Source organism: Xenopus laevis, chromosome 7S (genome assembly GCF_017654675.1).
Source record: "Xenopus laevis strain J_2021 chromosome 7S, Xenopus_laevis_v10.1, whole genome shotgun sequence".
Lineage (NCBI taxonomy): Eukaryota > Metazoa > Chordata > Amphibia > Anura > Pipidae > Xenopus > Xenopus laevis.
In genome coordinates, this window is record NC_054384.1 from 65,037,700 (window position 1) to 65,055,530 (window position 17,831).

Consider the following 17,831-nt stretch of genomic DNA (forward strand, 5'->3'; position numbering starts at 1 on the left):
TTCTTTAAGAGGTAATCTTGCAAATTCAATGATTCATGCACATGATTTTTCACGTCAGAGAGTGTCATAAATCACTTGGGGGGTCCCACGTGCTTTGTGCATATGAGCCCATACCGGTTACTGTATATTGTATTTATAAGAAGCCAATCCATCAACAGCATTAATAAATGGGCTTTAATCATTGACTGGAACAATGTTTCATACAAATGGGAGAATATAGATAAGGAAATAATTAAATGGGTGGTTCACCTTTAATGTATATTTAGTAATTTTAGGATGGCTACTTCTAAGCAACTTTCCACTGGTCTTCATTAAATGTTTGATACTTTTCGGGACGCTTTCCAGCTTTCAAATGGGGTCATTGACCCCATCAAAAAACAAATGGTCTGTAAGGCTACACATTTATTGTTATTGCTACTTTTCTCAAATCAGCACATGGTTGCTAGAGTAATTTGGACCCTAGCAACCAGATAGCTTTAATTGCAAACTGGAGAGCTGCTGAAGAAAAAGCTCAATAACTCAAAACCCACAAATAATAAAAAAAGGCAAACCAAGTGCAAATTGTATTAGAATATCATTCTCTGCATCATACGAAGAGTTCATTAAAAGGGGAACAACTCTTGATTTCATTTTGGCTGATTATGTCTATTGTCCCTCTAGGTTTCCACGATGGACAAGAAGCAGAGAAATCCATCTCTTCTGGTAATGCCTCAGTGTAAAACAATCCTCTCTCATCTGAACTGGTGTTTCCCTTTCACTCTTCTATATAAGCTCTCCTTAAGCAGCTGTCTGTCTGCTTCTATCTATCTATCTATCTATCTATCTATCCACAACATACACATATACATACACATACATACACACACACATATATATATATATATATAATATATATATATATATATATATATATATATATATATATATATATATATATATATATACACATACACACAGCTGCCTGGGTGCTGGTCAACACATTAGTATGCATGAACAAACAAGCCACACTCCAAGGACTTCATTTTGAAAAATAAAGGTGAAGTTTATTCTCAACGTTGCGGCTCCTTAAGTGGGGCCGTCTTCAGGAGACTCTACTGAAGACGGCCCCAGTTAAGGAGCCAAAACGTTGAAATAAAACTTCACCTTTATTTTTCAAAATGAAGTCCTTGGAGTGTGGCTTGTTTGTTCACTATATAGATATAGATCTAGATATGTGTTGGAGCTGCCTCCAATCACTACGTTTATTAAATTTTCAGAATAAAATGCCCTTATTCCTGGCATGTTTGCCCCATAAAAACCCAAACCCCTTTCTGTCTCTATTCTCCTCAGAGCCAGAGCCACTTAGTATTCTGTCCCTAATGCTTTTTCTTTTTACTTACAGACGCTGTACTCCGTCCTGAAGGACTTCAGGGCGGAATATACGGATTTTGAGGCCCTCGCTTCTTATTATGGTAAAATCCTCTATTATTTATCAGTTCCTAAGGTTGTGCCATTGTTTTATTATTTGTGAATTCCTTTCCCCCTTTAGCTCAGTATTTAACTGAATTGTGTTTTTCCCGCAGAACATCACTATCGGGTCGAATTCGGCGAGAACATCATCCTGTAAGTAAAACATAAATGGACTTGTTACATGTTGGGAATCATTTGCTTTTGCCCCAGGGGTAACTGCAAGGGCAATACGGCTGGAAAATGTTTTATTAACATTCAGTGATATCTTTCTTTTTCAGAAAGCACTTCCTTCTAACATGCGATGTGGACCCGAGGATGAGGGCCAAAGAGAACGTTATGCATTACTGGAAAATGCTCCACTCGCTGGTATGTAATGCAGAATAGATGTTTAGATGAATAGGGAACAAATGATATTAGATTGCCAGCTCTTATCTCACGCTGCTTCTTTCTTTATGTTACAGGAAGTGATCAAGAGGGAATATGCCGCCCTCAGGAAATCTGCCAAGCTGCCTCCTGTAAGTGTCACTAGTATAATTATTATTATAGGAGAGGTTAATATTCACTGTGTGTCTCTATAATAATCTAGAACATTATTATTCATTGTATCTCCTGCTCCCCTGGGGGCATCTAAAGTCTCCCATCCAAGTGCCATTTTCACCAGAAACAAAAATGGTTTCATCACAAGCGTTCACATGGCCACAATAATGGCATTGGTACAAAGAAGCGCTTAACATTGACTCTCTTCTTCCACAGGATCATCCAACTCGAGTGCGAAACCGGAGGAAGCAGCTTGAGTATTTGCGGCTGGAGAATGTAAGTTCACCTGGGATCACTGTCCCTGATGCTTTTCTTGGGTGTTTAACCGCTAGATAATGAACTTTGATTGGTCTATTGCAATCGGGACAACGGCACAAGGGGTTATTTGGGGTTTTTTCTCCCTATGATGAGAAAAGGCTGATGCTCATAATTACAATATCACAACATCAGCTGCCGGCAGGGAATCCCACACCCTCACTGCCCTCAGCATATAAAGGTACTATTAGCAGCACATATACAGGCATAATCCTAATTGTCTCCTTTCTTTCCCCTTTGCTCCTATCCTTGTGCCTCCCCTGCGCTCACAGACTATCAACCAACATCTGACCCAGCTTCACCATGAGTTCTTGAGGGAGCTGAAGCTAAAGAAAGCTGCTCGGTATGTATTTTGCAATTAACACTTTCAATTACACTTACTGGCACATAACATATTCAAAAAACAAATAGATGTTTTCTCGTACCTCCGGGTGCTTTTGGCCATACTGATAGCACAGAAACTTGTTAAACTTTTTTAGGTCCCTACAACCATAGCATGTATCTCAGCATGTATCACTGGGTGAAGTCTAGCATGGAACTTACTCAGCTCAGTAACTGCCCAATGTGTTACAGTAGGGACAGGTGTGTAGCAGGTATAATGATATTTCTTAGGTACAAGGCTATCTTAGTCATCCAGTGATCAGAATTGTAGTTGCAATACTTTGGAAACAAATTACAACAATGACCCATTTTTTTCATTTTCTTCCCTTTAAACCTAGTAAGAAACAAGTACACAGTCCTGCAGCTGAAGAAAAGGAGGATGGAGCCCCTGCAGCAGAAGATGAGGAAGCCCTTGATACAGAAGACAGGGAAGAGGAAGCGGAAGGAGCTCCAGCTGAAGACCCTGCAGTGGAGGAGAAGATGATGGAGGAGCAAGCTCCAGCAGAGGAAGAAAAGGAAGAAGAAGCTCCTGGAGCAGCAGAAGAGGAATCTCTTGCCTCTCAGGAGAAAGGAGAAGGTGCTGAAGATAAGGAAGAAGTGGATGGTCCAACAAATGAAGACACAGCTCCTCCCGCTGAAGAACAGCAAGTCCCTGAAGAGGAGGAGAAAGAAGAGGGAGCGGAAGTAGGAGGTTCTGCAGAAGAACATCAAGCTCCTGGAATGGAGGAGAAGACAGAGGAGCAATCTCCTGCAGTGGAGGAGAAAGAGGAGGGAGCTGATGGTGAAGAAGGGATCATGAAAGATTCTCTGGTGGTGGAGAGGCCGACCCTCCGAAAACAGTTCAGGAAGGCCATCATGAAGAGGCTCCGGAGAGTTTGGGTAATGTATCAATTTACTGACCATTACCCATTATCTAGAGATGCCTCATGTTGTCCAATGCAGCTCCACTTTACTTCCTGCTGTTCTGAGCATTTTCAATGCTGTCTGTTGAGCCCGCAGGCCGATTACTTTGAGGGCACCCAATAGACCAATGTTTGGCTGCCTTTAGGTTGTAAGAGGTTGCTGACCGAGATAAGTCTGCAGATAAAGTGTCGATTCTATAGTAGGCCAATAACAGGGGAGGTAGGTAACGCTTATAGGGCTGCTGGACATCTGGCTTAGATATCCACCTTTGGAAATGGGTTGCTACTGGATAATGGACTGGCGCCAGGTGATCGAAGCGTATAAAAGATTAAATGGCGCAGGCTCAGACTGAGATTCATAATAAGCCAAGGCCTTCCATGTGTAGAGAGACCCAAACAGTCCCCACAGGCCCAACAAATAGTGCGTTCTTAAAGCAAGACCTATAGCGTTTAATATCATAAGGAAACAAGTATGTCTTTATTCTAATGTCAACACTCTATCTTTTCAGCATTCCACCCAAAGACTCGCCGCCTGCTGCTGCTGCTGCTGCCGCCGACCCAACACCATGGCCTAAATCCAAAGAAATCCTAAATGATCCAGGGTGTAAAACCGACTGCCGTTTCTAGGAGTCAGGAAGGAATTTTTACCTATAGTGCAGATTGGTTCCCATAGTACTCTAGGGTTTTTCGCCTTCCTCTGGATCATTGGTCGTTAGGGATGCCCAAATATAAATTAGCTGTTAATTTTAATAAATCCTGTGCTCTCCGACAGGTTTCCCCATATAAAAGTCTCTGTGTTTTTCTTTAATCCCTATGGTGAATATTGAGGGAAGGGGCTCCTGTGCCTCATTCTTCTAAAGATGACTGACCGGTTGTGTGACGGGGCAATTAATACTGCTGGGAGCTGCTCAAAATGGCAGCGTAAGGGTAAAACTGGGTTGTGGTGCGGATACAGTGGTTTATTTGAAGAAGGGAATGGGTTAATATCTCTGCAGGGTTATTTGCTTAATATGTAGATGGGGATGAAAGACATAGGGACACATGTTGATCTCAAATGATTGAAAGGAACTACAAAATTGCTTTACTCCATAGGCCACAATGTAAGCATTTCCATTCAAGTCCATTGCCCTCTTAATATTGGAATTCCATCCACTTCCCACCAGCCTATTTATACTATATATACTATTTATACTATACCAGACATTTAGTATATGAAGGTGCTTGATATTGGGGAATGCCTGTGCTGGATTTGTTTTTTGGTTACCACTCTCTCCAGGTTATGAGACATCTTTTTGGGGTGGGGGATTCCTGCTAAAGCGATGGAGGAGTATTATATTTCTTCCTGCCCCCACAATGACACACTCCATTGTTTGCTAGACGAGGAAGCCCTTTGAGGGGTAATAAGGAAGGTAGGGGCAAGTTGGGCCAACCCTGCCCCTGGATCCACGAACCCCCCCCCCATTGGTGACCTGGGGTCATAAGAGTTAAAACATTGGTGGCCTGGGGCCATAATAGTTAAAAAAAATTGGTTGCAAGGGGCCCTAAGAGTTAAAAACTTTTATAGCCTGAGACCATAAGAGTTGAAGACATTGGTCGCCTGGGGCCCTAAGAGGTAAAAACATTGGCGGCAAGGTGCCCTATGAGTTAAAAACATTGGTGACAAAGGGGCCCCAAGAGTTAAAAACATTGGTGACAAAGGGGCCCTAAAAATTAAAAACATTGGTGACCTGGGGTACAAAGAGCTAAAAACAATTGTGGCAAGGGACCCTACTACAAATATCCTTATCATCTACAGTGGGGGTACAATATCCCTTATAATACACAATACTCAGAGTTCCCTGTATAACTCAGCCTGTAGCCTTGTGCATTTATATGTGATGTCTATAGCCTTATAATTTACAATGGGGGTTTATTATCCCCTATAATACATTTGTAACAGTCCCCAGTGTAACTCAACCTGCAGTCTTGTGCATTTATATTGAACCCCTCAGTGACTTCTAATGTCCATATCAATTACAGTATAGGGCACAGAATCTGTTTTAATACATAAGGGGTAGTTCCCTGTATAACTCAGCCTGCAGCCTTGTGCCTTTAAATTGTCAAATAACCCCTAAGTGACTTCTAATATCCTTATGAATGACAGTATAGGGTGTACAGTCTCTGTTATAATACATAATACATGAGTTATACAGTGATAGTTCCCTGTATAACTCACCGCAGCCGTGTGCCTTTATATGGATTCTAAAATCCTTATAATTTACAGTAGGGGTACATTATGCATTATAATACACAAAATATACTCATCGTTCCCTGTATAACTCAGCCTGTATCCTTGTTCCTTTATATGGTCCCAGAAATGTTTCACTGTCCCTCTCTACTATAGCACCTCATCTATTCAATTTGGCAAAACTGCTGATCCCCCACATGATAGAAATCGCTGCAGCCCCCAATAATCCAAGACTGGATAAACAAAATGAGTGAATTATACAATTCTGAGGAAATCTCAGCTACAGCCCCTGAATATGTCACTAAATTTACAATGGATATACTGGACCCTCTGTAAAGGGGTTGTTCACCTTCCAAAGACTTTTTTCAATTCAGTTGTTTTTAGATTATTCCCTGGAAATGAAAACTTTTTTCAATTACTTTCCATTATTTATGGAAAGTTGAATGTTCCTGTCTCTTGGTGTTTGATTCTAGCAGCTCAGTAAATCAGGTGCAGACTCTGAACTGTTACAATTTTGGAACATTAAGTTGATACATTTCTCAGCAGCATCTCTGAAGTATTAGCAACTATTGTATCAATTCTAACAGCTGCCTGTAATGAAACCCAGAGATTCTGCTCAGCAGGGACAAAGATAAGAAATGTATCAACTAAATGTATCCATTTAGAACAGTTTACAGAGTCGGCGACCCCCAGGGCTGCTTCAGAAGGTAAAAAATGACACTTTACACTTCAATATTTGAAAAACTGCGACACATAGAAAATAGAAAGTCATTGGAAAATGTCATTATTTCTGGTGATCTATCGGAAAACAACTAGTTGTTTGAAGGTGAACCATCCCTTTAATGAGAGGCTGGGTTGTGCTCTGGGCCCCTCGGAAGTGCCAATTTAAAAAAAAGCACCAAAATTGCCTACCTCTACAGCCACTCTGAAGATAATCCTCCCAGCCGCTCCTAAATTAATCCTTCTAGACACTTTGCAGATAATCCTCCCAGCCGCTATGAAGATAATCCACACAACCGCTCTGGAAATAATCCTCCCATCTGCACTGTGGATAATTCACTCAATCCATATTAAGATCATCTGCTCAATCACAACAAAGAAAATCCTCCCAAAATCTTTTAAATTAATCCTCTCAGTTTCCTCTCAATCGCTCTGAAGATGATCCTCCCAGCTGCTCTGAAGATAATCCTCCCATCTGCACTGCGGATAATTCACTTAGTCCATATGAAGATAATCCTCTCAATCGCAATGAAGAAAATCCTCCCATCCGACCTGAATATAATCCTCCCAGCCGCTCTGAAGATAATCCTCAAAACCGCTCTGGAGATAATCCTCCCATCCAATCTGAAAATAATCCTCACAGCCGTTTCGAATATAATTCTCCCAGCAGCTCTGAGGCTATGGATACACGTGCGGATGTTCGGCGCAGTTTCAGTGCAGTTTTTAAAAAAGCCAACCTCTGCATAAATACGCTAGCAGTTTCAATCTTAGGCATTTTTTTTTTTTTTAAACCGCGTTGCGAACCTCTGTGAAAATCCACATGTGTCAATAGCCTGAAGATACACCTCCCAGCCGTTCTGACGGTAATCCTCCCATCCGACCTGAAGATAATCCAACCTCTCGGAAGATAATCAAGCCACTCTGAAGATAATCCTCAAAGCCGCTCTGAAGATAATCCATCTGCTCTGAAGATAATCCTCCCAGATGCTCTGAAGATAATCCTCCAAGGTGCTCTGAAGATAATCCTCAAAGGGCTCCAAAAATAATCCAGGCACTCTGAAGATAATCCACCCAGACGATCTGAAGATACTCCTCCCAGTCGCTCCGAAGATAATACTCCCAGCCGCTCCAAAGATTATACTCCCAACGCCAGGCCCGGATTTGCGCAAGGCCGCATAGGCCCGGGCCTAGGGTGGCAAAAAATAGGGGCGTTTTTTCGCCGGCGCGCTGGGAAGGCGGGCGCTAGGACCGCGCGGCCGCCTGGTCGGACCGCGCGGCCTAGGGGCGGCCGGGGAAGAAATCCGGCCCTGCCCAACCCTCTGCAAATCACACAAAATGAGGTCTCAAAAGTAATTGCTTAATTGGGCCAACTTCCAAATTCCTTTCTTAAAGAACAAAAAATCATTATCCTATTTATCCAAATTAGCATCCAGGCAATCCTAGCTCCCCAACTGGTAGAAATCTTCAGTACAGGTATGGGACCTGTTATCCAGAATGCTCAGGGTTTTCTGGTAACAAACCTTTCCGTAATTTGAATCCTCATACCTTTAGTCTACTAGAAATTCATTTAAACAATAAATAAACCCAATAGGCTGATTTTGCTTCAAATAAGGATTCATTATCACTTAGTTTGGATCAAGTACAAGGTACTGTTTAATTATTACAGAGAAAAAAAGAAAACTGTTTTTAAAATTTTGGATAATTTGAATAAAATGGAGTCTATGGGAGAAAGCCTTCTTGACATTCAGAGCTTTCTGGATTACAGGTTTCCAGATAACAGATCCCATACCTGTAAAACAAATTAAGCAAGTGGTCCTAGAACTGCCACAAAATATACAACATGAAAAAAACCTTCTGTAGAATTTTACACCAACCACATCACACTAAAAACCTAAAAAATGGGCTCTATGCAAAAAATAACCCACAATATCAACCCCCCAATATCTCCCACAGCAATGCTGGACTAAATACAAACATGTTCTGTACCGACCAAAGCCATAATACTTACCATGAGAGTGTCCCAGGCAAACGTCTTCCTCTGTCTTCTGATCTCTCTTCTATCCCTTCTGCTATATCCTTCTCTTTTCTTCTGCTTCTTATTTGCATATTCCTGATAAAGACAAATGTAAAAAAATCCATTAAAAAACCTATATTATGGGTTTTTTTTGACAACATAAACTTTTCAAATCTGCCATAATTTTTGTACAATTCCATTTCTGTAACAAGATATAGACTAAAAAAATGAAGGAGAAAATATCAAATTGAAGGTCACTTTAGAAACCAACATACTTTAGGTTCCAAGTCCAAAACTCCCACTAACTGTAGGTTCACCCCACAGAATCATAGACTTTTATTTGCAAAATACACACAACCACCAATATGAGCCCATAACCCTTTAGCCCACACAAAAACCTCTGGCTCACTGTCCTGACCTGACTCATAACACTGCTACAGTGCACTATAAGAAAACTAAACCTATGCTAACTGAGCCTCACACTTCCTACTCACTTGGGTCCTGGTTGTGGTTCTCCTGCAAGGTGGCTTCTTCAGTAGATGTGCATCACAGGATGAAGCCTGTGGCTTGTCTCCAATTCTCTTCTAAACTCCACCCCTTTCTATGTGTTTCACTACTCTCACTCCCTCTAGTGGCCAAACACTATATATACAGGTAACATAGATCCAACACAACTCTACACTGCCATCTAGGAGCAGAAGTTGGTAATTACACTGCAATAACTTGTGAATGCCTTTAAAGACAAATGGCACACTGGATGATATGATGCCCACGTTTAAATTTGTGCTACCATGGGTGAAACATATCCCTGAAATGTTTTTCCACTGGCCAGGGCCAGAACTAGGAGCAGGCAGAAGAGGCAGGTCCTACGACTCAATGAAAGGGGGCGCTGGGAGCTACCATTAAAAAGGTCTTCTACCTTCCCCTAGCCCTTTGCTCTCCCCTCCCTCGTCACCCTTCCCTACATTGCTTTCTTTACCCACCCTTCGTCGCATTCTCCTCCCCTCCATTGCTCTCTCCTTCTTTGGGTGCATCCGGGTTGTTCTGCCACCGACAATAAAGTAAATCGCCAGTCGGAAAACATACTCTGCACTTTTTTCCCAAAATGCAGGTAACTTAAGGAACTTTTTATTACCAGCAGGGAAAACATTTTGAGAGAGATTTGCATAAATTCTATTTTCTGTATAATCTTGTCCAGCCGTAGAAGGGATTTTGATCTCCATCTCTTAATTCTGCTAAAAATATATAAACTTTAACTTAGTCACCATCAAGTACAAGACATTGTTTTATTATTAGAGAAAAGGGCAGTCATTTTTAAAAAGTATAGGTATTCCTTTGAACTATTATTCTGCTAAAAACATATAAACTTTAACTTAGTTACCATCAAGTACAAGACATTGTTTTATTATTAGAGAAAAAGGCAGTCATTTTTAAAAAGTATAGGTATTCCTTTGAACTAAGCTTTATGCACTGAATCTAGGTGGCACAATGCTTTAAGACCAGGCTGCTATTCACCGCAATAAACAATTGCTGGGCAGCCCTATCTGTAAAAATAGGAGGTGGTTAAGACCGACCTCTCCCTCCTACAAGATGACCTCCAGACACTGACACAGAGGACAACTGGAGCGGAGAGAAGGATCTAAAGATTAGAGGACATGTGCAACCCCCGGGGGTACAAGTGCACACTCTACAAAGCCAAAACCCAACCCTGGCATCCAAACTGGACAACAAGGAAAACAGGCAGCTCAGGAATGCCTAAGTTTGCTTTTAGACTGTACAGAGAGATCTCAAAAAATAGGGAAGCACAATTCAGCAGGAACAGTCCATAAGTTGCTCACAGCCTGAACAGAGTTCCCATAACTATGGCAGCATAGGCAATCCCCTGTAATAAGCACAATTCAGCAGGAACATTCCCAAACTTTGCTCATAGCCTGTCAGAGAGATCTCAAAAAAATATGGCAGCATAGGAATTCCCCTGTACTAAGCACAATTCAGCAGGAACAGTGCCTAAGTTTACTCATCACCTGTATAGAGAGTTCCCATAAAACAATGGCAGCCGACCACCGTGATGATAGTCAATGTTCATGGGTCAAAGATCATGTGTCAAATGGCATGGGACAAAGGTCATGGGTCAAATGGCATTGGTCAAATGTTTGGGTCAGAGGGCAATCCACCAAAGCATATGGCTGCACATATCGAACCCTATGATGGTGGTCAAAGGTCATGGTTCAAAGGTCATGAATCAGGGGTAACTCCCTCAAAGCAGATGGCGGCAAGGTCATGGGTCAGAGGGGACTCTGACAAAGCAGAAGGCTGCAAGAGCCACACCAAGGCAGACAAATGACAACCATTATGGCAGTCAATGGTCAAAGGTCAAATGGCATGGGTCAAAAGAGTGTACTCCGCCAAAGCAGATGGCTGCAAGAGTGCCCTTGAAGAAACGTAAGCAACTCCGCCAAAGCAGAAGGCTGCAAGAACCCACATGGCAGATGAGTGTGCCTCATGATGATGGTCAATGGTCATGGGTCAAAGGTCATGGGTCAAAAGGGACTCTGACAAAGCAGATGGCTGCAAGAACCCACATGGCAGGTGAGCGTACCTCATGATGACGGTCAATGGTCATGGGTCAAAGGTCATAGGTCAGAGGGCACTCCACCAAAGCAGATGGCTGCAAGAGCCCCCACAGCTGATAAGAAAACCCCATGATGGCTGTCATGAAGGTCATGTGTCAAAAGTCGAAGGTCTAATGGCATTGAAGGCCGTCCAAGTATAGGTACAAATTATGTTGTGCTGATCACACGAAGAAACTGGAGGGATATTGTTACATTTTTGTTTGACTTCCATACTCAGATTTTAACTTGGTGCTTACTAGCAGGGTGAAGGCAGGCTGGTATCACCTGTTGCAATAAAGAGCATGGGTTAAAGGTCATGCATAAAATACAAAGAATATAAATTGGTGTTTACGAAAAAAAATACCTCCGTTAGAATAAGGGCACAGCTAGGGGTCTGACTGGATGGCCTAGCAGAGGAATAAGCAAACCCCATGATGGAGACCAAATTGCATGGATCAGAGGCAACTCCCTCAAAGCAGATGGTGGCAACAGCCACAAAGGCAGACAAGTGATAACCATTGTGGTGGTCAAATTGTATGGGTCAAAGGTAATGGGTCAGCAGGCACTCCGCCAAAGCAGATGCTGCAAGAGCCCACAGGGCAGATGAGCATACCTCATGATAACAGTCAACTGTCATGGGTCAAAGGTCATGTGTAAAATGGCATGGGTCATAGGGCACTCTGACAAAGCAGATGGCTGCAAGAGCCACCAAGGCAGACACGTGACAACTATTGTGGTGATCAAAGGTCATGGGTCAGATAGCACTCTGCCAAAGCAGATGGCTGCAAGAGCCCACATGGCAGATGAGTATACCTCATGATGACGGTCAATGGTCATGAGTCAAAGGTCATGTGCAAAATTTGAGGGTTAGGTTAACCAGGAAGAGAGGGTGAAGTGAGTAAGATCAGAGTAAGGGGTCATGCAGGGTAACCTAGCACATGAATTAGTGAACCTCATTATGGCGGTCAAAGGGCTTGGGTTCAAGGTCATAGGTAAATGGCATGTGTCAAAGGGCATGGGTTAAAAGGTACTCCATCAAAGCAGAAGGCTGAAATATCCATAAAGGAAGATGCTTGGGTTAGATAGTTGAGCTTTTGATTAAAAAGTTAGGGGAATTGAAGTGAGCAGAGTTAAGGGACCATGGGGCAAAGGGGACCCCACAAGAGCAAATGTTGGTCAAAGTTCATGGTTTAAAGATAATTGGTTTAATGACATGGGTGAAAGGGCACTCCACCAAAGAACATGACTGCAACAGTCCCCAAGGCAGATAAGCGAACCTAATGATGGTGCTCAAAGGTCATGCGTCAAAGGTCATGGGTCTCTGACTAAGCAGGCGGTGGCAAGAGCCACCAAGGCAGACAAGTGAAAACCATTGTGGTGATCAAAGGTCATGGGTCAAAGGCCATGGGTCAGATAGCACTCTGCCAAAGCAGATGGCTGCAAGAGCCCACAGGGCAGATAAGCGTACCTCATAACGGTCAATGGTCATGTTTAAAGTGGCATGAGTCAAAGGTCATGGGTCAGAGGGAAGTCTGTCAAAGCAGGTGGCTGCAAGAGCCACCAAGGCAGACAAGTGACAACCATTATGGTGGTCATAGGTCATGGGTCAAAGGTATTGGGTCAAATGAGGGAATTCTGACAAAGCAGATGGTTGCAAGAGCCCCCAAGGCTAAGATCAGCAACCACAATGATGGTGGTCAATGTTCACGGGTCAAAGATCATGGTTTGAAAGTCATGGGTCAGAGGGAACTCCGATCACTGCCCTCTACAGAGAGACTGCATAAAACGATTGCAGCATATGTATTCCGCTGTACTAAGCACAATTCAGCAGGAGCAGTCCCTAAGTTTGCTCATAAACTCTACAGAGAGATCCCAAAAAACGATGGTAGCATATGTATTCCCCTGTACTAAGCACAATTCACCAGGAACAATCCCCTAAATTAGCTAATATACTGTACAGAGATCCCATTCAACTATGGAAGCAAGGTATTCCCTTGAACTAAGTACAATCAGCAGGAACAGTCCCCTATTTTTGCTCATAGCCTGCACAGAGAGATCCCATAAAACTTTGGAAGCATAGGAATTCCTCTGTACTAAGCACAGTTCAGCGGGAAAAGCACTAATGTTTGATTAAATCTTGTATAGAGAGATCCCATAAAATGATGGCAGCATAGGTATTCCCCTGTACTAAGCATAATTCAGCAGGAACATTATCTAAGGAATGTGGGGTGACGGCATATCTCAAAGAGGGATCCCTCTTCCTACATGCAGCGCTGCTTGTTTTTAATTTGTTTTTAACCAGTACGACATGGCATTATGGTAAATAAATATGGCCTTGTATTGATATTTTAAAATGTGTTTACTTATTACAATACAGTATTATGGGGCGTTGTGGCTAAGGGATTAAGTCCCAATAGATAGATAGATAATAGATAGATAGATAGATAGATAATAGATAGATAGATAGATAGATAGATAGATATATGGATATATATGGGTCACTAGTTTTCCTTCTCCTTTAAGATTGGTTGTGATCTAATAAAGACAATCTTCTAATTTAAAGCATAAGCAGTGAATAACAGGCCCGAAGTAGCAATGGGCCTGTTACATGGCATATTTAAAATGTAATTAGATGTAGACACACAGTGACGCACTTTCCTACCTCTACAGTCACAACAGCATGTTGGGAGTGGCGCTCTTTCTGCAGATAATCCTCCCAGCCGCTCTGAAGATACTCCGGACGCTCTGAAGGTAATCTTCCAAGACACTCTGAAGATAATCCAGCCGCTCTAAAGATTATCGAGCCTATCTGAAGATGTTCCAGCTGCTCCTCCCAGGAACTCTGCAGAGAAATCTTCCAGACGCTCTGCAGAGAAAACTCTAAATCCTTCTGAATATAATCTTTACAGCAGCTCTGAATACAATCCTCCCTACCGCTCAGTAGATAATCCTCAAAACTGCTCTGAAGATAATCCTCCCTACCGCTCTGTAGATAATCCTCAAAACTGCTCTGAAGATAATCCAGCTGCTCCAAATATTATCCAGCTGCTTTGCAGATAATCCTCCCAGCCGCTCTGCAAATAATAACACAAAATGAGGTATCAAAAGTATTAACTCACCAAGAAATAGAGGAGGTCCAGGTGCACCACCCTGAACCTTCAGCTAGGGGAGCAGATGAAAACGGTATTTTCCGTTTTCATTCTGAAAAGGTCATTTTCAGAATGAGACACCGTTTCTATGAGCACGGGGACAAGAGTGGCAAGCTACTGGCCCGATTGCTGAAAGCGAGAGTCATTAAAAATCCCATACACTGCTTACGGAACAAACAAGGTGATAAAACTTCAACATAGCCTACAGATTGCTCAAGAATTTCAGAAATACTACTCAGAGCTGTACCAAATTGACTCTCCCACAACTGTTGACGGCCTTCCAAGAGCAGAGGCTATAGAAGCTTTCCTAGACAAGTTACCTATACCACGATTATCAGACTCGCAGAAATCGCTTATGGAAGCCGATATCACAGCGGAGGAAGTCTTTCAGGCGATTAAGACATCTCCAAATGGCAAAAGCCCCGGACCAGACGGCTACCCCGCGGGGTATTATAAAGAGTGCTCAGACCTGCTTATACCACACCTGACAAGAACCTTTAATGCTCTCCAAAATAACACTGCGCTTTCCTCTGACTCCTTGCAAGCTCATATCACTCTTCTTCTGAAAACGAATAAAAATTCAGAAGATCCAGGTAACTACAGACCAATATCACTAATCAATGCAGATGTGAAGATATTAGCAAAGATAGCGGCATCTAGAATACAAACATCCTTTAGTTATCTTATAGGTCTGGATCAAGCCGGCTTTATACCTGGAAGAGAGTCGAGAAATAACACCAATAAATTGATCAACATACTCCACCATGCAAAGCACAAAAAAATCCTCATGCTTCTGTCCGCCGATGCTGAAAAAGCATTTGACAGGGTCGAATGGGCTTATATGTTCTCCTGCCTCTCCAGGTTCGGCTTCGGGGACCGCCTGTGCCAGTGGATTCAATCTCTCTAACCGGTAGCTAGGGTTAGAGTGAACGGAGTACTCTCTCAGCGCTTACCCATCAAAAACGGCACAAGACAAGGGTGCCCCTTCTCACGTACCCTTTTTGCCCTGGCTTTGGAACCCCTGCTCATATCTATTAGATTGAATGCAGATATATCAGGGATTTCCATAAAAGACAAACAATATAAAGTAGCAGCGTACGCCGACGACCTTTTTTTCCTGACAAAACCGCTAACCTCAATCACAAGCCTGAACAATCTCTGAGATATTTGGCAAGCTTAGCAACTTCAAAATTAATTTTCTTAAATCGCAAGCATTAAACGTATCGCTCAGCCAAAACACAATTCAGCGACGCTCAAACAACTTCTCATACAGCTGGGCAAACCGGCAGATCACTTACCTACGAATAACTATTACTAAAGACTATGAAGAATGGACTGATACCAACTGTAAACTGCTATACGCAAACATTCATAAAGATCTACGGAATTGGACCAAACAACCCCTGTCCTGGATAGGTAGAATCAATGTGGTCAAGATGAACATAATACTTTACCTATTCCAGTGTGTACCTCTACTATATTCAACCAATTGGCTAAAATCTTTTCAATCTGAAAGCACCAAATTCTTCTGGCAGGACCACCCACCACGGCTTAAAGCTGCCATCTTACATAAGAAAAATTCGGAAGGAGGTCTTGCCCTCCCGGACTGTGCCAGATACCTAAAAGCAGCAGCACTTGCTCGTATAATTGACTGGTCGCACCACCTAGATAAATTAGGACTGGGTGGAGATTGAGCATCAATCCACAGCCACACATTTGATCCACCTGCCATGGTTTGACAAGATCCATCGAAGGATATTACACAATTCCCACCCCCTATTGAAAAGCACGCTAAATACTTGGGACCGGGTTAGTGGCAAATCCAAAATATCGGCATACCCATCTCCGCTCATACCAGTTACAAATAACCCAGCATTTCCATCTGCACTCAAGCCTACCGCCTTCCGAGAATGGCTGGTAGATGGACATCTACAAATTGCCCATATAATGGAACAGGGACAATTAGCAGATTTAAATCTTCTTAGACGGGCCAGGCCGACAGTAAATTTGCAAGATTATCAATACTGCTAGTTTAAGCATTTTTTTGGGTATCTAGGTGGCGCTAACAAATTAGGACAACCCCTTACGCCCTTTGAGACTCTATGCACTAGAGAAACCCCCCTAAACATAGAATCTCTTCAATATATGATATGCTATCAAGTGAGTGTGAGAGAAAGCAGCTGCCTTTTGTCCAGGCATGGGAGTGGGACCTAGGACTGGACGTCTCAGAAGAACTCATCCAGAAATGGATTCCCAGTCTAATTTACAGCTCTAGATGTTGCAAGATCCAGGAGTTAAATTATAAAATCTTAAGTAGATGGTATTACACCCCAGAAAAATTACATAAGATTTATCCAACCACGAGTAACCCCTGCTGGAGGTGTAAAGCAGATATAGGCACGTTACTACACATATTCTGGGACTGCCCAGCTCTCACAAACTACTGGCAGGTAGTTCTGAAAGCCTGTTCCCAGGTGCTAGGAAGAGATCTATCCTTATCACCAGCCCGCATACTGGGACACAGAAAATACGGAGGGGATCCCCGATACTACTCTGGAGTATCATCTTCTTAACTCAGCCAAAATCCTAATCCCTAGACTCTGGAAATCCACTATACCACCAACCAGTAAAGAATGGATAGGGAAGGTTAACGAATTAGCAAAATTTGAGGAATTATCTACATTCACAGAAAAACAACACTCTAGCTTTAGGGCTACATGGCTGAGGTGGTATTTATACAGGGACTCTGCGGAATATAGACAACTTCTGAACTCCAAAACTCACATAACACAGATCGTTATTAGGGGTTTCTTCAATCTGTACTCTGAGCATTACTACACATTGTTAACATGCTATATCCCTTCTACCCGTATAACCTTGAGGGGACTGTAATTCTTGCTGTATTGCCTTTGTGTAATGCTTTGTTTAAAAACGATGCCTGAGTCGTGATGCTTTTCGTTATTTTGTTGTTTCCCCCCTGCTCACTTTCTCCACTCCCCCTCCTTTTCCCTTCTGTATCCCACCCCCCCATCTCCTTTTTGGAAAACAATAAAAATCATTATACAAAAAAAAAAAAAAGAAAAGAAAACCCTCAATAACGTTACAAACTAGGGGGTACAGTATCCGTTATAATACATTAGTTCTATTCTCCTGTATAACACAGCATGCAGCCTTCTGCCTTTATATGGTCTCATAATGCCTCAATGTCTTCTAACATCCTTACAATTTACAGTAGGGGGTACAGTATCCTTAATAGTACATGAGTGATAGTCACCTGACTAACTCATTCTGCAACCTTGTGCCTTGAAATGGTAACAGAACCCCTAAGAGATTTCTAAAATCCTTATAATTTCAGCAGCTTCCTGCAGCTTTGTACCTTTATATGGTCACAGAACCCCTGAGTGACATCTGCTATTCTTATATAAAGTAGGGGGTACATTATCCCTAATAATACATGAGCGACACTCAGGGTTTCCTGTACAGCTCAGTCTGTAGCCCTGTGCCTTTATATCAGTGGTCCCCAAC

At 42.5% G+C, this 17,831-nt stretch overlaps 1 protein-coding gene across 1 annotated transcript; it reads left to right on the forward strand.

The window, feature by feature from the left end:
• LOC121396084 (neuromodulin-like) lies at window positions 1-4,330 on the forward strand. Its single transcript, XM_041570686.1, has 10 exons — window positions 1-11; window positions 661-702; window positions 1,382-1,451; window positions 1,563-1,602; window positions 1,728-1,815; window positions 1,911-1,964; window positions 2,203-2,262; window positions 2,574-2,644; window positions 3,021-3,561; window positions 4,094-4,330. Exons 2-10 carry the CDS (start codon window positions 670-672, stop codon window positions 4,157-4,159), a joined length of 1,023 nt encoding a protein of 340 aa, XP_041426620.1. The 5' UTR covers window positions 1-11; window positions 661-669; the 3' UTR covers window positions 4,160-4,330.
• The last annotated feature ends 13,501 nt before the right edge of the window (window positions 4,331-17,831 follow it).